Source organism: Paroedura picta, chromosome 5 (assembly GCF_049243985.1).
Source record: "Paroedura picta isolate Pp20150507F chromosome 5, Ppicta_v3.0, whole genome shotgun sequence".
NCBI classification, from domain to species: Eukaryota; Metazoa; Chordata; class Lepidosauria; order Squamata; family Gekkonidae; genus Paroedura; species Paroedura picta.
The window spans coordinates 31,168,506-31,191,824 of record NC_135373.1 but is presented as its reverse complement, the minus strand read 5'-3'; the positions used below and the strand labels follow the sequence as shown (position 1 = coordinate 31,191,824).

Below are 23,319 nucleotides of genomic sequence, written 5' to 3'. Positions count from 1 at the left end.
TACAAACGGCTGTTTGCCCAGTTTACACATAGCAGCATGTAATGGTTTGCCAAGAAAAAGAAGGGAGGGAATCTGAACAAACAATAAGAAGGGGAAAAGAGCACACAAACCCATGGCATGCTCCCAATCTGCTAAACCAGGAACATCCCAATATTACCTGTGTCTTTATTCCAATTTTACTTCCTGTAAGTGTTGTTGAAGTAACAACAATTCTTATACCACTAAATTAACTGGAAAAAAAAACAAAACAAAACCTATAACCTGGGGAAAAAAAGGCAAAATTAACAGGGACATAATCTATATTCATGGGAAGAGTCTTTATAAGGTATATTCAAAATATAGGCAGAAGCCTTACTAGAGAAGAAATGTAAGTGGAATGCTAACTGATCAGTAAAAACTGATGACAGCTTGATGCTTTGTGCTGCATGTTTTGAGTGCATCAAACATTTCTACTGCTTTTGGATGGCCTGAATGGAAAAGTGGATGGAGACCAGAAAAGCTGTTAAGAATTACCTTCCTGCCATCTTTGCCTCGTCGGAGGACCCAGCCCCCCTCGGGCAGCTTTTCAAAGTATTTGCGAGCCTTCGGAGCCTGCTCCAACATGTGAGGGGGGGGCAGTCCCAGCACTTCCACTATCCGGCTCATCTGGTCTGCCTGCAGGGAAAAAGGAGAGGAGCACCAGGTAGACACAATCCACCCCCCCCCCACACACACACAGCTTTCCTCCTCACCTCCCATAGCCAGTATCTTTATCTGTATGGGGGGCCTCCCCAAATACATCTATCCATCATTGCTCTGAACCACGGATTTTTAAAAAATGCTGCCCATGAAACTTACAGTTATCCTGCTTATGAGCCTTATCCTGAGTTAGACCCTTGTTCTATTAAAGTCTGTAGTTCACCACCTACTAACTGATATTTTTAACTGGAGATGCTGAGGCGGCTAAACGTGGACTTTCTGCACACAGTGTGGATGTCTCTGCCACTGAGTCCTGGCACATGAAGTTGCTTCTCTCTGGGTCAGCATTTGAATTGGCCTATCAAAATCAGTATTTTCTACTCCAATGGGCTTCTCCTATCTTTCACATCACAGCCTACTTGATCCTCTAACTGGAGATGCTGGGGATTACTCCTGGGACCTCACAATGAGCTGAGATCCTTCCCCCAAAGAAACATCGACTTACCTCATTGGCACCACTGAAGAGCGGCTCCCCCGTGTGCATCTCCACAAGGATGCAACCTAGGGACCACATGTCAATTGCCAGGTCATAAGGCATGCCCAGTAGCACTTCAGGTGAGCGGTAAAATCGGCTCTGGATGTACTGGTAGATCTGTGGGGACACAAGAGCAAAATCCCATCAGTCATTCCATGGAAGGGACTAGATGCTCATGGCTCTCTTTCTCCCACTCCCTTTTGAAGAACAAGAAGAGTTGGTTCTTATATGCCGCTTTTCTCTACCTGAAGGAGGCTCAAAGCGTCTTACAATCCCCTTCCCTTTCCTCTCCCCACGACAGATATCCTGTGAGGGAGGTGAGGCTGAGACAGCCCTGATATCACTGCTTGGCCAGAACAGCTATCATTGCTGTTGGGAGCCCCAGGTCACCCAGCTGGCTGCATGTGGGGTAGTGCAGAATCGAACCCGGCATGCCAGATTAGATGTCCGCACTCCTAACCACTACACCAAACTGCACTGAATGCTGGGTGGGGCAAGTTCTGCACCTTATGCTGACAGTGTCCATGGGGCAAAGTTCCAAGTTGAGAAGCCCCAAGAACAAGGGAAGTTGCTGAAGCTGACAGGCAATGTTAAGAAGGTCAGGATTTTGAAGCCACTCAACGCACCCGCTGGCCCAGCTGGCAGGAGCTGCCAAAATCCACGATCTTGATGGCGCTGCGCTTGGGGTTGCAGAGCAGGATGTTCTCGGGCTTAAGGTCACAATGGATGATGCTGAGCTCAGGCGTTGCCAGGAAAAGCAGCGCGGTGCACAGCTGCTGGGCAAACTTGCGCGTGAGGTTGAGAGAGACGCCACGGAAATTGGTATTACGGAGCAGGTCGTAGAGGTTGTAGGACAACAACTCAAACACCAGGCACAGGTGGCTCCGGAACATGAAATGCCGCTTCAAGTGCACTGTGGGGTGGGATAAAGAGAGGGGAGGGTTGCAGGGGCACCACTAGCACTGTAACTCCACTCATGCACTGAAAACACCCGTGTGACTTTCTCAAACATTCCTGGATCAATGAGCATCCAACTGTACTATAGTCCCTGGGCTTTACAAATGAGTAAATTATGTCATCGGTGGTGGTCATCCTCTCCCTGATTTTTCCAGCAAAGTGGTTGGTTGCCGCCAGTTGCTATTCGTAGCTTAATTGTTGGTTTTAGTGGAAATAGGGATTTTAGGTGTGTATACTGTTTTGTTTTGTAACCCGCCACGAGCCAGCTTTGCCGAGAATGGCGGGTAATAAATGCAATAATAATCATAATAAATGATGCATCACTAGTTTCACTGTGTACACCTGTGCCAAGCTTTTACTAATTCCGTCTCTTGGGTATTTTTACCAGTGACTCAACTTCAGCTCTATCTAGCCTCTCATGTAGACTTTCCATCCCCTAGTTTATCACTACCACACAATGCCCCTCCACAGCCATCCCCTATCAAATAAGTACCTTAGAGCAGTGGTCCCCAACCTGCGGCTCCCTCTCCCCGCCCCCCCCCCGCAAGCTTGCGGCCCGGGAAGCTTCTTACTGCGGGGAGGGCGGGGAGAGGGAATCAGGGCCGGGTCGCACCCGTGCGGCCCGCGGGCGCGGCCCGATCCGCGGGTGCGGCCCACGGGCGCGGCCCGATTCGCGGGTGCGGCCAGGCGTGGCCCGATCCGCGGGCGCGGCCGGGCGGGGCCCGTGGGTGTGGCCCGCGCGGTCCCTGCGGGCGCGGCCCAATGCCCTGCCGGTCCCCAGCCTAATAAAGGTTGGGGACCACTGCCTTAGAGATCCTCATTAATGTTCATCTCACCGGTTCTCCCTAACCCATACATATACAAGCTGAAAAAACACCCTCCCTCCCATAGCAGAATAGTGTTCCTCCCCAGACTCTCACCAATATAATATTTCATCTCGGTATCATGCTGGTTCATGAGCTCTAATAACCGCAGCTCAATTTGGGCCTGGCTCAGAAATGCCTTCTTGTTCTTGATTATCTTAATGGCCACCCACTCCTGAGCCTGCTGGTCGTAGGCCTTCACCACCTAGTAAGGGAGGAAAAATAAGCCACGTCAAGATCATCTCATCCTGGAGACATAATCATGGGAGTATCACTACATCAGGGTAGAAAGAAGCACTGCTTGTGATGAAATGTACACCGTAACCTCATTAAAACCACGTGTGTGTGTGTTTGCACTAAAACGTGGAGGAGAAACATTTTTTAAAAGTTTTAAGTTACAATATTATGGTGGCTAAGGGGCACATACACTCTGATTTGGTTATGGACATTCTATGGCAATTAATCTGCATGCTCTGGCTAGCTTTGGCAAGAACCTGGAGTATGACTTGTCATGCAGTGCAGGAGAAAATACGGAGCTGAACTCCCTCCCATTTCTAACCTGCCCAAAGGATCCCTTGCCAATGAGTGAATCGATTTCGTAGCGCTCCAGCCAGCGCTCGCCGTTGCGGACAATGTAATCGTAGTTGTCATCATCGTAGCCCTCATTGTGCACTTTCCGTTCTTTTTTGGTACTGGTGTCTTCCGGCGCGACCTGCAGGGCTCGGCGTTTCTTCTTGGCATAATAGACCTGGATAATTAAAGGCTGGCATTAAGGCTCTGGAGAAAAATGAACCTCTAACTCAGGGGTAGTCAAACTGCAGCCCTCCAGATGTCCATTGACTACAATTCCCATGAGCCCCTGCCTGCATTTGCTGGCAGGGGCTCATGGGAATTGTAGTCCATGGACATCTGGAGGGCTGCAGTTTGACTACCCCTGATCTAACTAAAAGACAGGGAGCTACATCTCCCCCAATACTCTGCACAATAGCTGATGCCCCAGGTTACCTCCCCCAGCCATTCCACTCCTGGAAGAAGAGGCAGAGGAAAGACGGAAAGGAGTGATTCTGAGCCATGACAGCAAGCAACACACAGCCATGCCAAAACTAAGCAGGGTCTCGGTCCAGTCAACATCTGGATGGGAAACTGCCTGGGAACCCAAGGTATGCTGTGTCGTCATTTCCATGGAAGAAAGAGTGAATATAAAAGAAATAAATAAAACACATTAGGAGATGGGGTCATAGATAATGCACCCTGAAGGGAAAAAAAGATTCCGTGACACTAAGAATATCCCCAACTCCTACTACTATTGTGTAACAGTCAATGGCTTATTCTATGGAAAAGTGGCCTCTTACCTCATTGATGTGTTTGTATGTTTTGATAAGGTCCACAGACAGCTTACGCAGTGGTGCTGTGGCGGAGTCCCGGAAAGTGAGTGGGATCCTTCTCTGCAGGATAGCCAGGTCTGGCATGATCTGTGCGAGACCAGAGTAAAAAGGAGGATCAGGGACGTAGCCTCTCAGCTTAAACAGTCATCAGAAACACAAACACAAATGGCAACAACTATGTGGTAACAGTAAAGCAGGTTAGCCATTCAGGCAATTTTGCATTGAAGTCTTGCAACTTTGCTTTATTCAATGCCACTCCCCCAGCTAGGAATAAAACATCAGCCATTTACATTGGTAACATTAAGATCACCATCCTTTGAACTTAGCAGAACCTATCTCCTAATGCACACACACGGACACCCTGTCCCCAATATGGTAGCAAAGGTGCTGGCACCTCCCCAGGGCTCTCTGGCTGCCTTAGGTCAAACGGAACTTACCATATACCATGACTGCCTTTGATGATAATTCAATGTCCCTCTGCTCCAGTGAAGTCTCCCTCTACAAGCCTTAGCTGCAGACTAAACCCAAGGCCTTGACATAGATAGATGAGTCTACAGTGTGAGCTGAAAAGCATGCATCATTTGCATGCACTGAATGAGGAGAAACGATCTCAGAATCAGGAGCAGCCTTGCAGGAAGAAAGAATAGGGCTCCCCTCAGTTATCATTACCTGCTGATGCTCAGCCATGGGCTGAATGCTGGAGAAGGGTGCATGGCTGTGCTGGCTCGACATGATTGTCTCAGTAGGAAGAGAGCGGCCCAGAGAGGCAACCTGGCTGCAGGGCGGCAGCTGGCATTGTGGGCTGCTGCTGCCACCTAGAGGATGATACCAAAAACAAAATTCCAGTGAAGTTTCTCGTCACCAAGCCTAAAATGCATGCCTGCCTTACCCAAAATAGCTCTCTGCTTTGACCACAAAACACATTCCAATTCCAGAACAAGAGTCAGGGCTCTTGATTTACAGTAGGGGGGTGAGGATAAGGCCAGGAACTTAGGTTCTATTCCTGGCTTTTAAGGGTCTGAGAGTATGGATCCGATTTTCTGAAACAAACCCAGGGCAGAGAACTTCATCCCAGCAAAAGGTAAGCATCCGATCAGTCATTTCATGCAGTTATTCAGCAAATAAGACACAATATTTTTGTAGTACTGCATGCCTCAAGGCAGACTTAAAGCGGTGTGGCATGTTGATAAACAGTAGCATCTCCAAATTCTGCATATCACTGAAAGCCTGCTTCAGGGGAGGGGGGACTATCACAGGAAGCAAATGCCAGGCCCTCAATTGTTTCCCCAGGCCCATATTTCACATATGGAACAACAGCTTCCACTGAGTGACCAGGAAGAGCTAGAAATGGATAAGTACCCAGATGAAGGAACAATAAGGAGAACGGAAGAGAGACTGGAAGATTCCCAGCTATCAGCCATATTCTGCCTTCTCTAAAGGATAGTTCTCAACTATCACTATAGTTGATATATATATCAACTATAAACTATAAACATTTTAGGTTGTAAGGACATTTTTCTCCCTATCTTTTCTACACAGCAATGTACACCTTTATCACTAATTATTTGGCAGACCGGAGTCCAAAGGAATGGAGGGAGGAGGGGTTAAGAAAAGGACATGTGTCACAGGGATGGACTTTAATTTCAGAAGTCTTGGGTAGTAAAAGGTAAAGGGATCCCCTGTGCAAGCACTAAGTCATGTCTGACCCTTGGGGTGAAGCCCTTTAGCATTTTCTTGGCAGACTCAATACAGGGTGGCCTTGCCAGTGCCTTCCCCAGATTACCCCCCAGTAAGCTCGGTACTCATTTTACCAACCTCAAAAGGATGGAAGGCTGAGTCAACCTTGAGCTGGCTGCTGGGATCGAACTCCCAACCTCATGGCCAGAGCTTCAGACAGCATGTATGCTGCCTTACCACCCTGTGCCACAAGAGTAGGAAGGGTAATAAGTAGAAAAGTTGTCAAGGTTCATACACCTATGTGCTACAGAATGCCAAGTGGGGCTTTTGAGAAGTGAAGCCAGAACATACAGCAGGAACATTATCCAGCCACACCTCATTGCTACACATAAGGTCACTCCTTTTTAAGGCCATTACAGAGAAATGGGCACTGATCCTGACATTGTCTTCAGTCTCACGGCTGTGAGTTTCTTCTTCCTCTCTCCCAAGAAACAAATACCCAAAAGCAATATTATGAACACAACAAAACAAGGCCTCCTTTTCTCACATGTAGGGAAGTAGCCAAAAGATCGATTCTGGTTGAGGCTATTCACAAGACTCGTTAAGGGCCTGAGTAGAGGTCTTGGTGATTTATTGATTGTTCGACTTTTATGCCACCTATCACTTGGTGTCTCGGGATGGTGTTGTGTTGAAAGGGATCAGGGAAATGGTACCAATTGATAGACAAGCTTGAAACAGCAAAAATAAAAAAAAGGAAAAGAAAAGAAAAGTATCTTGTAAATTTCCTAAGAAAAAGAACAGCTGGATTTTTGTACCCCACTTTTTACTACCCGAAGGAGTCTCAAAGCGGCTTACAATCACTTTACCTTCCTCTACCCACAACAGATGCCCCGTGAATTAGGAGGGGCTGAGAGGGCTCTGAGAGAACTGTGACCTGCTCAAGATCATCCAGATGGCTACATGTGGAGAACCAAACCCGATTCACAGAATCATAACAGTTGGCGGGGATCTCCAGGGTCATCTAGTCCCACCCCTTGTAGAATGCAGGATATTCACAACTACCTGCCAACCCACAGGGACCTCAATTTTCCATGTCCAGATAATACCCTCAGCCAAAAACAACCAACCAACCCCAGAATACGTAGCCAGTCTGGCCTGGAAGAAATTCACTTCCCGATCCCAAAGTGGCAATAGTCATTTCCATGGGCATGCAGGAAAACGCAACAAGAGTCAAGCACCGGCACAGTACCTTTTATCCACCTATTCACAATCTGCCTAAATTCACAGAATCAGCATTTCTGTCAGATGGTTCCCTAGCCTCTGCTTAAAAACATCCAAAGGGGAACCTACCACCTCACGAGAAAGTCTGTTCCACTGAGGAACTGCTCTGTCAGGAACTTCTTCCAGATGTTTATCTGAAAGTTCTTTTGAATTACCATAATTTCAATCCATTGGTTCTGGTCTGACCTTCTGGGGCTGTAGAAAACAACTCTGTTCCATCAGGTACTTGAAGATGGCTATAACCCTTCAGTGGCCTTCTCTCCAAACAGACCAAGCTCTCCCAGCCTCCTCACCATTTTCATTGCCCTCCTCTGGACATGCTCCGGTTTGCCTAAATCCATCAATTGTGGTGCCCAAAACCTCACTTGGATCTGAGTAAAGTGATACGAGGAGGAGGAAGAAGAGTTGGTTCTTATATGCTGCTTTTCTCTACCCAAAGGAGTCTCAATGCGGCTTATGGTTGCCTTCCCTTTCCTTTTCCCACAACAGACATCCTATGAGGTGGGTGCACCATCACCCTGTGTGATCTGGACCCTATACAACAGATCAGGGGCTGATGCTCTTAAGTACTGCACTTATACTGTTTACATACCCACCTGGGGTTCCTCCCCCTTCAGACCCATCCTTGGCCACGTTGGGAGGGGGGTGGGTGGGACTACATGACCATATATAGTCAAATCACCGGATAAATGTTTAACAAATTTAAAAAATATAAAATTAATTAACTTCCACTCGTTCAGAAAACCCTCCCAGCGCTGTCCAGAAACCCCAGGATTTAATAAAACGATGACTGAGAAAGCCTGTTCTAAAAGGTCATTTAAATTTTGGTCTGAACGCCTGTAAATAAAATCAAGTTTGATTGACCTACTACACCAACCTGCACAACAATACCTATACTAATTGTAGCATGTTTCAGAGGTATACCCTCAGAAGTCTGAAGACTCTGGAATAGTGGCTTAGGTATGGACATGTGTTAGGCCAGTGGTCCGCAACCTTTGTCAGGATGCGGACTGCTGAGCAGGGGTACGGGGAGAGGGCGACCCAGGGCCCCGCACGTGCGCAGCAGCCCCGGCGCAAATGCGCATGCGCGGACTTGCTGTGCATGCGTGTTTGCACCCCCGCCGGACGCAAACACGCACGCGCGGCAACTCTGCACGTTTGCGCCGGCGGCCACGGCTCCCTCTCCCCGCCCCTCCAGGCCGCAAGGAAATTGGCCGCCGAAGCGGCCGATTAGCTTGCGGCCCGTCAAGCTTCTCTTCCCGCCCCCTCCCAAAGCAAGAAGCTTGCCGGGCCACAAGCTGATCGGCCGCTTCGGCAGCCGATTTGCTCGCAGCCTGGCGAGCTTCTTGCTGTGGGGGGGGGGGGGCGGGAAGAGGGAGCCGAGGCCCAGCACCGAGGCCTTCGTGGCCCGGCACCGGGTCGCGGCCCGGGAGTTGGGGACCACTGTGTTAGGCTAGAAAATTCTACATAATACTTCATGTCTATTAAGCTGTAGCCTCCCCTCTCTGCAAGGACACAGTGGCAGAGCATCTCCTTGACATGCAGAGGGTCCCAAGCATGTTCAATCCCCAGCATCTCCAGTTTAAAAGAACAAGGCAGGAATTAGGTGATGGGAAAGACCTCTGCCTGAGACTCTGAAGAGTTGCTGCCAGACTGAGTAAGCAATACTAATTTTGATGAAACAATATTCTCATTCAAATCAGAGTCCAGTAGCACCTTTAAGACCAACAAAGATTTATTCCAGGCGTGAGCATTTGAGTGCAAGCACTCTTCATCAGACTAAGAACTGACCATCATAACAGTAGGAATATATAAGCAAAAGTTAATCTTGTTACATTAGTAAACTGTGTCACAGCATCCAAACACAGCCACATGATAACTCTCTGCCAAACATGATAACTCTCTGCCTTGAATAAATCTTTGCTGGTCTTAAAGGTGCTACTGGACTCTGATTTTATTGTGCTACTTCAGACCAACATGGCTACTCATTTGAAAATATTCTCATTCTGTATTTCCACAAACGCCTGGCACTAATTCCCACATTATAGTTTCTTCCTCACTTGCAGGTACCTATGGGTCCAACCCTGAGATCTGGGCACACTTATCCAGATGTCATTCCTTTTTGAATAGCTCCAGTCTCAAGTTGAGCAGCATAGGAATAATGACAGAATCAAAAGCATGCAATTCCTCAACCCATCTGCCTGCAGAGCTTGGAAACGCAGGTTTTTTTCTTTCTTTTTTTCTTATTCTCAGCAAATGTGGCTTCTCTCCTTCCTCAAAGCAGCAGCAGAGGAGAAAGATTCAGACTCCTAATATGCAGCACATAGAGGAAAAGCATCTCTGGCACACCACTGCAGCCTCACTATGCACAGCAGGGGTCATTGCTTCTGGAGCTGCTGCTGACCTGGGGACTCATATGCAAAACAAGCTTCCAGGGCTTGTGTGAACAATATAGAAACACTATCAGGAATGTGAGGAGGTGCTTCTTTCTAGGCTGGCTAGGTTCATTTTAATGTACGGGTCAAACTGGTCCCTGTCGGGCAGAGGGACTTAGAGAAACTAGTGGGCCTTCACCTTTGGACTGAGGGCTTAAGACACATTGAACAAAGCCCTCTCTGGTAATTTTGCTGATTTCCAGGATGCACATGTCCAGGTTGCAACTGGGACCCAAGTTCTGCTGTCCTGAAGTACAGACAAGTATATAAAAAAACAACAACAATTTTGCACATTAAAAACAAAAACAAAACACAAAACCCCATACCTTCCAAGATAGCAGACAATTCAACGGGCAGCTTTGGGGCTAAATCTGATTTTGTGAGAAGGGGCGATACCTGTCCCCCAGTTGGATTCCAGTGGCCCAAAAAAAAAAAAAAAGGAATATGGATGAAAAGCATTTGTGATACCTGGTTGTTTCAGGCCATGCCTTGCTCAGGGTGTCCCACCAGCAAAACTAGTTGCTGAACACAGCTCCAGCTACATATTACGCTGTTTACAAAGGAGATTTTTTGACTTAAATAAGTAAATGCACAAACGAATGAAAAACATCTACACACAACAAAGCATTTCTATAAATAAATGTACACTTGTTGACTGCATTTACTCATCATGGGAACAAACTACACGAGGCACAGAAGACCAAACTCTTGACCGTTGGGAACAGCAGAGTAACTTCTGAGATGTCATCAAGTACTGTCCTGCAAATGCTGGCAGGGGCTCATGGGAATTGTAGTCCATGAACATCTGGAGGACCACAGGTTGACTACCCCTGCTGTAAAGCATATAAGCTTCCAATAAAGTTAAAAAAGGAAGCTGAGATTTCTCAGGACACAGAACTCTGTGATAGCAAGATCAATTCAGGCTTGCTGGTCAATAAAGAAGAGAAACTCACTGCAAAGACCAAGTCTACATAGATAATCCCCACGCTTTGATCCTAAGAATGAGAACTCAATGTCAGACTTTGCAGACAGAAGCAAGGCTCTATGCTCTGTGGCTCCCACTGAGGTCCATGGGATAGGTGGCAAACGGCAGGGGCTCTTTGCCCCTGGAACTCAGGGAAGAAGATGTTGAAGCCCTGCCTGGATGGGAGTTTCCTCCCATCCAAAGGAATCCCTTCTCCTATTGAAGTGAACTGCACTCATAGAAGCACTGAGCGTAGAGCAGGCTTTCTCAACCAGCGTTTCATGAAATCCTGGGTGTTTTGTGATGGCTTTGAAAGGGTTTTGCTGATTGGAAGGGTTTTGCTGATTAGTTAATTTCTAATACATATTTTTAATTTTAAAAAAGTATCAGTTGATATAACCATATATGGTCATGTTGACCCCAGTCCCAAAATGGCCAATGATGGGCCTGGAGGGGGGGGGGCTGGAAGGGAAGGGGCCCCAGCCATACAAATCTTTGTTGGCCGAGGCTCGTTGTACATGGCAGCAACTGGAATCTGGTGAGGTAAGTAGTCTCAATTTAACGGAAGTGGGGGAGGACAGAGCGGCATAGGCCTGTCCCAGTCCTGTTTCTGGAGGTTCCCACTCCAGAGTCCATTTAGTGAATAACATCAAACTGGAAACCCGTCCAGAGTGCAGGCATGGTCCTGTTCACAAATCACCATCTGAAAATATTTATTGGCTGCCACTTCCTTAGCTGTGGAGTGACCTGGTAATGTCACATCCGCTGGGAGTGTCCGGGTGATGTCACTTTTGGTGAAATGACTTTTGGAGGCATGGCAGGTAGGTAGGGCCTACTGATAGCACTTCAGGGGTTTCTCAAAGGTAAAACAACATGTAAGGGATTAAATTACCCTGCTGAGTGTAAAATCTACATCTTTGGCTGATGTGTGAATTGACGTAAGTCTGCTGGTTTTCACTAAAATTAACGTGACTCACTTATGTTACTTGCAGCTACCTTTAAAAGCTACACCTGAATTTCTCATTTTTGTTTTTAATTTACTGTCAGGTTCCAGCGAATGATTCAGGAGCCTCTCGATTCTGCCGTCTTACTGAAGCTAAGTAGATGTGGGACTGATCTGTCCTTTGGCTGGGAGGCCCATGCGAGGAGCAGAATTTTAAATAATAAAAAGAGCTTAAAATATTACTGCTATTACTACTTATGATTTATATGGCACTTAATTTGGAAAATGCTTCTAATTTATAGTCTCTGCTAGAGAAGTGCCTAATTTGTAAAGGATAGGATGTGTGTCAATGGAGAATCTTTTCTGGCTTCACTGGCCCCTGTGGAGTGTATTGTTAACCTCTGTGCACACTATACACAAAGACGTATTGGAACTCCTTATGAGAATCCTGTCCCTTGGACAACGGGCCACCCAGTAAGTGGATGGAATGGCTGCTTTTGCCTTCCCTGCAACAGAGTCTCTGAGCCAGCCTTTCGTTGAATTCTTACCCTAACAACGCATGGTAATACATATTTAAAGAAACACTTTGTTCATGAAATTGCTTGGGATCATTGTACTGAGCTTACAACAACAACAACAACAACATGACATCAAGTTGCAACAGACTCTGGGTGATCCCATGAAGTTTCACCTCATCAAGTCTTCAGGACAAGGGAGGAGCAGAGATGGTTTGCTAGTGTATTGAACTTGCAGACCTATTATCTTCCAGACACTCCATTAATAATGTCCCCCTCACCACGAATTTCAAGTCTCCTCTTTCATTATCCTAAACTGTTACTATCACAATTTCCATTTTATTAGGCAGCCAACTCTAATTTATCTGTAGAAGTATGAGCCAAGCGGCCATGTTAATGCAAAAGAAGAAACAGAATGAAGAGGACCAAGGCTGACAGCTCGCTGGGGCCTGTGCCGGCTCCTCTAGATTGTGCCTTCACGTATTCAGGCCAAGATATAACACTTGCCTAACTCAAGACTAGCAGAGGTTGCTTTACTTAATGTATATTCCAACACACCAAGAAAGTCTCAGAGTAGCTTGCATTTTTATCCTCACAAGAAAATCGGTGATGTTTGGTACAGATTAACCATGGCTTGCTGTAATATGAATGAATCAAAGAACTTGTGTACTTCCTTCTGCCACTTGTGTGCATCCAGATAAATTAAGATTGCTCTGTTCTATGACAAATCAGTTTGCTGTTGGAGGCATAGATCCTGTGAGCTCATTCATGTAGCAAAAAAAAAGTATTAATTCTGAACCAAGGTTAAGAAAACAGTTCACCCAACTGAACACGAGTTTGAATCCACCCATTCCATGTTATAGAAAGTACACCTCTAGGGAACTTGTATCTCTCCTTTCACACAAGACCTATATAACACTGCGGAAGCATTCAGAATATTCTCCATTGTGCTTTTACATGTTCCCTGCTGGGAAAAGTCATCTTTTTAGAAATATTGGGATTACTGACTTAAACAATACTCGTTTTAGACGTAAAATGCAATTTGATTATCTCTGCTGGTACTTCAGCAACCACCACACTATTCTTAGCTGTAGAAGGGACGTGTTACAGTGGCTGGAACGGGATACAGTGGGAGACAGGTCAAAGGAACTAAAGGTTTCTATTCCTAGCTTGGCTACACCGAGGCACAAGACCCAGTACTGACTTGGCAGGAAGAGCACCTGTTGAGGTCCAAATGCATCCAATTCCTGGCAACACAGCACCCCTCCAGCACCAAGCACAGTGTGCTTACATGTTTATTAGGACCAATCAAACAATGACCGATTTTTGAAACTGTGCTTCCGCAATGTACAAACCAACTGGTCAAGTACAAATTTCTGGCCAGGGAAGGGCAAAGTTACTGAAGTCATATCAAGATCTTGCTTAACAAGGGGATAATCCTTCGATACAAATGTAAAAAGGGTACAATGAAAAATAATCCACACTCTTACAGATATAGATATATATAATGATGATATGCCTTCCCTCAGAAGCAAAGATTGAGAAGTCCTGTACAGACTCACCCCAGCCCAGGGATTTCACATGTCTGTTGCTTCTGAAAAGATCTACAATTTCTCTTTAAAGCACTTCCTGATTTTCAACAAGGAGAACCCAAAAGACTCTTAAGAAAATAAAACCAGAGCTGGCCATGATTTGTCAGTAGGTTGTGCAAAACAGAGTTCCACAGTTTAGATATGAAGCTAAATAACTCGGCAACAATGCTTGAAAAAGGCACAGGCACGTATCCAATAAGCACTCAGAGAACAAGGCTCTGCTTTGGAATTCAGGTGCCTAAAACTTGTCATTTGCCCCATTCACCACACCTTTCTCATTTTTCATTCCTTAGCCCTGCCCCAAAATTCCAAATTTCTTGAAAGCCATTTTGGAATCTCAGAAATTGAATTATGTAAATAGATGCACATTTTGCATAATGTATTCTGGCCTAGAATCCCTACGCCACAAAATAAATGCACATAGATGGAGATAACCCGAGTCACAAAAACAAGGAGATTGAATTCTCCCAGGATGTATTCTTCTTTCTGACATTCAGGCTCAACTTGACAAGTGTCACAGTTCCAGTATGGATCTCAAGTTTTTCACCAAAGTCACATCCAACTATTACTTATATATAGCTCTCTTTTTAAAAACTTTGCATTTATAAACAAAAGACTGCTGCTTAACTCAAGGTGATTTCCTCCTTTACTTGTAGGAACAACTGAGTATCTACTAACGTCCTGTGTTAAACCCCTTGTCGCCTCCTCAACTAGATTTTTCTCCCAGAAGGACTGGCTTGTACAGGAATATTTTCTAGACATCCAGATTTGTTAAAATACCACAAACTACATTAATCCAGGAGAATTATGGGAGAACATTTCCACTGCATGTATGGCAAAAACCATCCAAGGCAAGTCCCAAATCCATAAAAACTACAGTTGGTTCCTTAGAGGCTAAACACAGTTCTTTAATCATGAGGTTTAAAGATAGAAAAACACAAATGGACCACAGGAGTTGGGTGCCCCTCACCACACACTCTTTTTTGCCATAATGATAAATTACATGTCTGTGGGTTTACTCTTTGAAATTCCTACTCACTCACTCATATTCCTACTAAATCATCTTAGCTCCCCTTCCATGGCCCTAGAAGGAGGAAACCCCTTTTTCTAAAGCCTTCCTCTCATTCTGCTGAAGACATAACATCTCCTGCATTTCCTAGAGAGGTTCTGCTCCTTTATCTTCTACTAAAAATCTTCTAGCTCAAAATCCTAGAGTTCTTTGGTCTTCTTCTGCCACTCCAAGTTCTTTCTGATACATATATTCATCAATGGCACCACTAACAGTAGATATTCTTCTCAAATCTCAGACACCAAATTCCCTCTCTGTCAAGAGACTGAGAGCTCCTTATTTCTTGCTATCAATAGTCTCCCCAAATTCTTCTCCTTCCCCTTGTCATGAAAGCAGGCAAGTAACATGCTCCTTAAATCGGTATCGGCTGTTTCTATATCACTACCTTGAATCCACAGGTTCCAACAAAGATACCACTTGACTTATAAGCAGCTCCCACTCTTTCGCTATGGTTCCTACCTGTGACCATCTTCCTGTTGTAGCAGGTTGAGGGCAGAAAGCAGGAAGGCTCTTCACGAGCCCAGTGAGTTTGTAATGTCAGCAGCATTGTGTCAGACAGTATCTTGGTGCTGCAGGGGATCACCATGGAAAGACCACTCCTAACGAACTACGTGCAATCCACTCTTGTCCCGGCCCATGGAGTTCTCTTCACTCAAGGACCACTGCTTGCCCAAGCAAACAGCTCCACAGTTGGACTTTCAGATTGTAACTTGCCCAAGATTGCGCTCCTGAAAGGCTGAGTCTGAAAGCCAGAATGAGCTAAACCAGAAAGCTGTGCTACACAGCTGTCACTGGTGAGGCTATGGAAGGTCAGCGGGCATGTGGAATGCTCTCTTGGATGGATCAAAGCAAACAGCTGGTTACGTGCCACTGCCAAGTGGAAACTGATCAGAGGAACAGCTGACAAAAGTTTTCTAAAGACAGGCCAGAGAAATCGCTAAGGATAAAGCTGGGAAATGCCAGTTTCTACCTGCTCTCTTCTAAGAAACTTTAGTTCAAGGAAGTCACTGAACTTTCCTTATGGAATGAACTCATTAGTGCTAGTATCTGAAAACCTGAATGGTCCCTGAACAAGCTGTTTCAGTCAAATCCCGAGAGACAGAAAGATATCAGAATAGAGGAAGCTCAATCAGCACAAGGCTTTGAGAAACCCCAGAATTGGCGCGATCATGTAGAATATAGTTGGGAATCAGAGTGTACATGCCCACCTTGGCCCCCTCTCCTTCCCAGGCCCATCATTGGCCATTGGAGGATGCAGGTCAAAATGACCATTTATGGTCATAGCACCTGATAAATGTTTAACAATTTTTTATAAGACTTTCACAAAACCCTGGTTGAGAAAGCCTGCTCTAGAGGATCTCTTTGCGAAATTAGGAGTGAGGTAGAGAAGACATCAAACCAAATCACTGAATAAATAAGAAATGTTAAAAAATCAAGCCTACTTCCATGCAAGGACAAAATGCTATTCTGCTGTGGAACCCACCCTCCAAACACAACTAGTTTCTCTGAACACCAAAATGGGAACTCTATTTAGCTGTGAGCTGAAACTCCAGTTTGTTCCTAAACCTGTATAGGTCACAACTATTCTAGAACCAAGTTCCAGATTCCAGCACCACTCCAAAATCAGCCAGCTGGTTATTACTGTTAGCATCCTAGTTCAGGTTCCTCCTATCACCACGAAAAGCTAAGCCAGCTGCAGGAGAGCATACAACTAGTGATGACAGCAGGGAATATCCTAACACGGGGTAGTCAACCTGTGGTCCTCCAGATGTTCATGGACTACAATTCCACATTGGCTAAAGTCATTCAGTTTATAATGCCTGATAAAGGTCAAGATTGAAGACCAGGTAGCAGCCTTACAGATCTGGTCTACTGAGACAGATTTATACAGTGCCAACCATTAGTGGCAGCACTGCTCACAGAATGTGCTGATACCGGAGGGAATCAGCTTACCTGAGGACTTGTAAGCTTCCCCAATACAGTCCCTTCAAACATTTGCTGACAGCTGTAGAAGACATTCTACTCCCTTTGTTGGGAGGTGTTACAGCCACAAAGACTCTGATTTTTGAAATGGCTTAGTTCTGATCAAAAAGGCTAGGCGTGCCCTCCAAACATCCAACTTATGCCACAACACTTCTTTTGGGTGTTTTGGAGAAGAGCAAATTGATGGGAGATTAATTTCTTGGAGCTTGTGAAACTGTGAATTAACATTGGGGTAAAAGGTAGGATCTGTTCTGAGGACCACTTTATCTATGTGGAAAATACAAAGATCCTTCCTCACTGAAAGTGTGCCCAATTCTGAGATTCTCCTTGGCGAAGTGATTGCTACCAAGAATATAACTTTCATCATCAAATTAACTAGAGAAATGTCCTGAATTGGCTTGAAAGGACTCTTTACTAGAGCTGATAGAACTATATTAAGGCTCTAAATAGGAAACCCGTGAACTTGTGGTGGGGACAGGATTGCCACACCCCTTCAAGAAACAAGTCACATGATGGTGCCTGGACAACAGAATTTTGAATATCAATGAGTCCTACCAGGTATTTAAAGTGCCAAGCTTGGCTAGAAAGTCCCAGAGTACATCAGGTAACATCGACAATGAAACAAACAACCCAAACAAGATCCAGGAGAAAGAAAATACATGAGGGAGCCTCTAACAACACTGCTACTTCTCCGTTGCTATCTTGAAAAAACTGAAAACCTCACTTTGGGAGCACCACCTGACCATCTCCTGTCCCACATCACCTGGACAACAAAAACCTATGAAGAGAATTACCGTAGCTAGGGCTGCTACCTGTCTCCGCAAGGTAGGATTGCTTCAGTCCCCTATCTAATCCCTCCTGAAGAAACTCCAGAAGAAACTGGACCTGATGCTGGAATGTAGTGGATCAAGTTTCTTAGGAAGAATTAAGATTTGCAGCGTGGAGGACCTCCTGGAAGCCAACATGGTCTTAGCAACCTGATAACTCAAGACCTTCCTTTAACAGAACTGCCCTTCAGTTGCCAAGCAGTCAAATGAAACCATTCAGGATCTTGAAGCCAAATTGGCCCTTGCACTAGGAAATCTGCCATAACCGGTAGAGATAGGTGTTGTCCCTCCGCCAACTTCGGTACCTTGGGTAAAATCAGGGAAGGAGGGAACACATCCAGGAGATGTTTTGGCCAACAGCAAGTGAGAGCATCCAGCTGCTCCGCTTTAGGATGAAATCTGGTGAAAAACCTGGGAAGAAGAGCATTCTCTGGACTGGCAAACAAATTCACTAATGGGTCCCCAAAATGCTGGCAATTCAACTGAAAGACTCTGTGGTTTAGAGATCATTCTGAATCCAGAACCAACCGGCGACTTCCTGCTCAGTACACTGACCCCGTATATGTTTCCTCTCCCTATGTGGGACCCCAGCCCAGCAAGCTGGCATCCGTGAAAATCACTGCTTTGTTCTCCACCAGGAAGAACTTTCCCTATTTTAGACTGCAGTCCTTGAGCCACCCACTTAGACTGCTCTTGACTCTGGGGGGAACCTGAACTGGCAGGTTCAATCTAGCTATGATCTGTTCCTGCCAGGGTCTCAGGAAGCAAGACGACCAACCAGCCAAAAGTCTAGAAAAAATGAAGAAATATCATTGCTATGGCAAAAGTTCATTGAATTTTAAACATGCCAGAACGAGATCTGTATACCTTGCTTTTGGATACGACTGTCTTTTTCAAAGGCTTATGATTGTTAGGCAATTCTTACACTTCTACTGGTGAAGTAACAATGTCACTTATGATTATCACTTTGCCTCAAAGGTTTTCACCTTATTATTTGCATTGGAGGGGGATCGCCAATAGAAGTGTAAGAATTACCTATACCTCCCCCTCACGTTTCTAGCTGCTTCGGATGCCGAAGCACCCAGCCCCACTCTGGAGTGTAGCGATACGAGCCTTGGACTCCCTCCTTGGACAATGCTTGGATCAGAACATCGTCCAAAATAAGGATGAATCTGAATGCCTTGATGATAGAGGCAGACTACCGGAATAACCATCAGCTTCATGAAGACACTATGGGCCATGATCAGACCAAGGGGAAAAGCTTGGAACTGAAAATGGGCCTTGCCCACACAAAAGCAAAGATGCTTTTGATGTGCAGGATGGATTGGCACATGTAGATAAGTCTCCTTGAGGTCCAGGAAGTCAAAAACTATCCTGGATTGAGTGCCTCTGTAATAGTCTATAGAGTCTCCATGGGAAAGCATTGCAAACTAATAAACTGATTTATAAACTTTAAATCCAGAATGGGACACCAATCCCCATTGGCCTTGGGAACCATAAACAGGATAGAATAACCCCCCTTTCCTTGATCTGACATAGGTACTACGGGAAATGGCCATCATTAAAATATCTTTTGTGGGGTTTGTGGTTAATGGGAAGTGAAGAAATTGATCGGGAGATAAGATTAAGAACACTATTTGTACCCTAATTTTACCACACCCGTGGCCCACTGATCTGACTGTGTGGAGGCCCATACCTTGTGAAACAGAGCTAAGCGACCCCTCATGGGAATGTCCATATAGTCAGGCTCTTTTTTTGTTGTTGTCTCTGTCACTCTTGTCCTGTCTGTTGGGACCTTGCCTGTTGAATCTTGAATACCTTCATCTGTGAAAGGATTGACGATTATATCCCCGGGAGCCTCTCTTGTTGTTGCGAAACCTGGGAAGAGTATTCTGGGATCTAAAAGAAAAACCTTGATATTTATGGTCACTGCTGCACTGAACAAACTTTGGAAGAACCTGTTTTCTATACTTGGTTTCCACTAAAATTCTATTTAAAGCCTCCCCAAACTATTTATCTCCCTGGAAGGGATAGGAAATCACAACAGTTTTAGAATGGTTATCAGCTGACCAAGCTTGCAACCACAGGACTTGTCTAGCTGCTGCTGCTGCTGCTGCTGCTGAAGCCAAACTTCTGGCAGCAAAAATTAAGGGATCTAAGGTTGCATCTGCTAAAAAGAAAACTTTCAGGAGTCTGGACACACCTTTAGCTGTCTTTTTGTTATTTTCCGGTACCTATCTGACCAATTTACGTACCCAAACTATAGAGGCTGTTGTAGAAGCCTTAATGGACATGGCTACTGCGTCATGGGTCTTCCTTAAGGCGAAATCAGCTCATCTGTCCATACTACCTATAATAATGCCTTCCCCAGACTCTGAAACTAACCCCTGGGATTGCAAGGAGGTTACAGGGACATCCACCAATGAAGTTCACAGAAATTCCTCAGCATAATCAGATTATTTGTACATTTTTTAAACAAATGCTAGGAATTGTTTGTTTGACAATTTTTTTTTTGGTAGAAGTGGAAGCACTATAACACTTTTTTCTAGCAGCTTTAGTTGGGACAGAGGAAACAATATTGCTATAATGCACAGGAAGAGGAGAATAATAGTGCATGTGAGGAGACATCACAGGAGGCAAAAGAATGGATATATTTGTATATCCCCCCTGTTGGCAAAAGGGCACCATTTCATTATGCAATATATATATTTTCCATAAAAGAACATTTCAGGGGACATATCCACAGGCAGACCCATACTCAAATAGGTCGTGCCAGGTGGGATATGCTGATGCTGGTGCTCCAAAGAGCTAGAACTGGTTTAGGGATCACCTATGGCCATGTTTTCTGTGATTCCAAAATAGCTGCCTGCAGCAAAGGAAGGGTCCGCTGCTGCTTGTGGCTGGCCTGAATCTGCGCTCCTAAAATGGACACCAGGACAAGAATGTTGTGCCTTGCCACAAGAACATGTAGCCCCACTGTTAAACATTTCCTTTTACTGCCTTTTTAAGGCGCTTGCCATTTCACTGGCTTTCCTGGCTGTTCCAATTCCTCTGACACTGCCTTGGTCGGTACGGCCCTGTTAGGAGCGCTATCCGCTGGGCCAAACATTCCTCCGGCTGCACCTTCTGCAACCAGGAAATCTGACTTGAAAAGGTAGTCATCCTGGAATAAGCAGTCACCCAGCGTTTCTGCTAAGATGATAAATTTGGCTGCCAAAGTTTTCTCCCTGAGTCCTCTCAAGTAACAAAGGAAAACAGGAATGATTTAGAAAGGGAAGGGCAGAAAGAAGAGAAATAATTAGAGAAAGGTCTGAAGAGCACGAGTTGAAAGAGACCGTATTCCCTGAGAGGCAGGAAGAAAACTGAGGAAGGAAGGGGCAGTTCCAGCAGGGAGACAGGAAGAGGAAGAAATTATTCCTGCCTCCCTAGCCACAGCAGCGAGAACCACCCATCATGAATGGAGTCCTAAGGCCAGGGGAGAACTGTACTTGCTTCTAATGGTTTTCAACTTTACTTGTTACCAGTGGTCTGGAGTCCCAGCAGCAAAATATGCAAGAACTTCCAAGGTAAAACTAGGTGCGCTGGATATGATCAATCTGACATTGATCCACATCCAAATTATCGGGTCTGTATATTAATACACTGAAAAGGAGTTATGTGGGGGGGAAAATCAAGAACAAGTTAAAGCTGTAAGGTTTATCTCTCTTTGTCCCCATATTCAATTTTTGCTTTAAAAAATTACCCCCATCTGATTTAGAAATGAATAGACACATTTATAAACACATGGGCATCTCATCTCACCTCTAGTTTGACCCCCAGATCTCTTGCTTAGCTCAAACATTCTTCAGGATTCAAGCTAAGAAAAAGCTAAAGCAGACAAATTCAGCTAACTGAAAGCTATCGGAACAAAATCAATACATTTGCCCAATTTATTCTTATCGGATTTCCCTCTCTTGCCTGTTTTAATTTTCTCCCAAGTAGTACATTTCCAGAACTGAGGCCACAACAGACTATTTCCTGTGAGAAATCTACTGAATTCAGCATGCTGAGTACTCTCTTGCAGGTGACCATGTACCAATCACTTGTTCCAGCAGTCATGAAGAGACAAGTAGCGCTGGGAGGCGAGATTTCTAGATCCTGATGGTCTACCAGTTTGCTGAGGTGCTGACCAAATCTTGATAACCCTGACTCACAGCAAGTTGGACATTTCAGTGCTCAGTTAGCCAGGTCTAATTAGATATCACATGAACCTTACGTATGGCAGAGTCTACATCAACAGCTAGCTGAGTTAGCCTCCTCCTGAAACTGGGGCTATTGACTTCTCTATGGAGCCTCTCTTCACTGCTGTAACATGAGCCTGAAGGCATCAAGTGAGATGGTACTTGGAGCCACTGGAGCTGAAGAACAGATTTCAAACCCTTGCAGAGGAGATGGAAGCATCATCGGGGATAGAGGAAGAACCTAAACAAATTCGAAGACACAGTGAAGAGGGCATGGGGACAGGAGAAAATAGCATTTGAAAGAAAAGGGAAATGTTGGTTGACTCTCTGCTGAGAGGTATGGAACGGCCTGACCCCCTAGATTGAAAGGTGTGTTGCTTGCCAGGTGCAAAGATTAAAGATAGTACAGACAGGATACTGAAAGTGATAAAACCTATGGATCCCTACCAGTTTGCGATGGTCCGCGGGGAAACAAACAAAACGGACATCAACACAACTGCGCATATTAAAGCTGACTCTGAAGATCTAGGGAGGCAGCGGAAATGAATGGGGGCACAAGTGTTTTTTTCTTCAATTCTGCCTGTCAGGGGGAAGAGGAATGAGTTGGGAACTGAAGATAATGAAGGTAAACTGCTGGTTGCATTGGTGGTGCTGGCAGGTGGGATTTGGATTCTGAGACCATGGGATAGATTTTCTAAGAAGGCCTGCTAGTGCAGGATGGGCTTCACTTATACAACTTTGGAAATAAAGTGTTTGGCAGGAACTTGGGGAGATTCATCTAGAGACCTTTAAATTGAAGCCACAAGGGGAAGGAGATGTCCAATGTAGGGATTCTAATGTAGGAGAGCAAATACTGATGGCTCATCTGAGAAGGATAGGTCAAATAGAACCTAGGGTAAGAGGCTTCAGGGGACTATATACCAATGCCAAAGCATGGGCAATAAAAGGAGATGTCCAATGTAGGGAATTCTAATGTAGGAGAGCAAATACTGATGGCTCATCTGAGAAGGATAGGTCAAATAGAACCTAGGGTAAGAGGCTTCAGGGGACTATATACCAATGCCAAAGCATGGGCAATAAAAAGAGTTTGTGTAGTGGTTAGGCGTACTGACTTCTAATCTGGCAAACCGGGTTTGATCCCCCGATCCCCCACATGCAGCCACCTGGGTGACCTTGGGCTCGCCACAGCACTGATAAAACTGTTCTGATCAAGCAGTAATATCAGGGCTCCCTCAGCCTCACCAACCTCACAGGGTGTTTGTTGTGGGGAGAGGCTGGGGGGGGGGGCTGCTGTGAGGAGAGAGTTTGCCTGTTGAGAGATAGAGGAGGAGAGTGACACTTCATTGGAAAGAATCTTGGTGAGGTTAAGGGAGGGAAAAACAAAGAGTTTAATGG

The 23,319-nt window shown here is 45.4% G+C and overlaps 1 protein-coding gene across 4 annotated transcripts in view; it reads right to left on the bottom strand.

Moving 5' to 3' along the window:
• Positions 1-23,319, bottom strand: part of LOC143837360 (dual specificity tyrosine-phosphorylation-regulated kinase 1B-like) — a 60,014-nt gene that overhangs the window by 12,792 nt on the left and 23,903 nt on the right. For 2 of the 4 annotated variants that reach the window (XM_077337077.1, XM_077337079.1), the window contains exons 2-8: positions 5,088-5,233; positions 4,386-4,505; positions 3,593-3,781; positions 3,091-3,238; positions 1,840-2,126; positions 1,184-1,330; positions 514-654 (exon numbers count right to left, since the gene is read on the bottom strand). In XM_077337077.1, coding sequence (XP_077193192.1) covers positions 514-654; positions 1,184-1,330; positions 1,840-2,126; positions 3,091-3,238; positions 3,593-3,781; positions 4,386-4,505; positions 5,088-5,150 — 1,095 coding nt within the window. In that variant the 5' untranslated portion in view covers positions 5,151-5,233. Of the gene's footprint in view, positions 1-513; positions 655-1,183; positions 1,331-1,839; positions 2,127-3,090; positions 3,239-3,592; positions 3,782-4,385; positions 4,506-5,087; positions 5,234-15,353; positions 15,643-19,400; positions 19,604-23,319 lie in introns of those variants that run through there. The other 2 variants (XM_077337078.1, XM_077337076.1) reach the window with 2 other exon arrangements.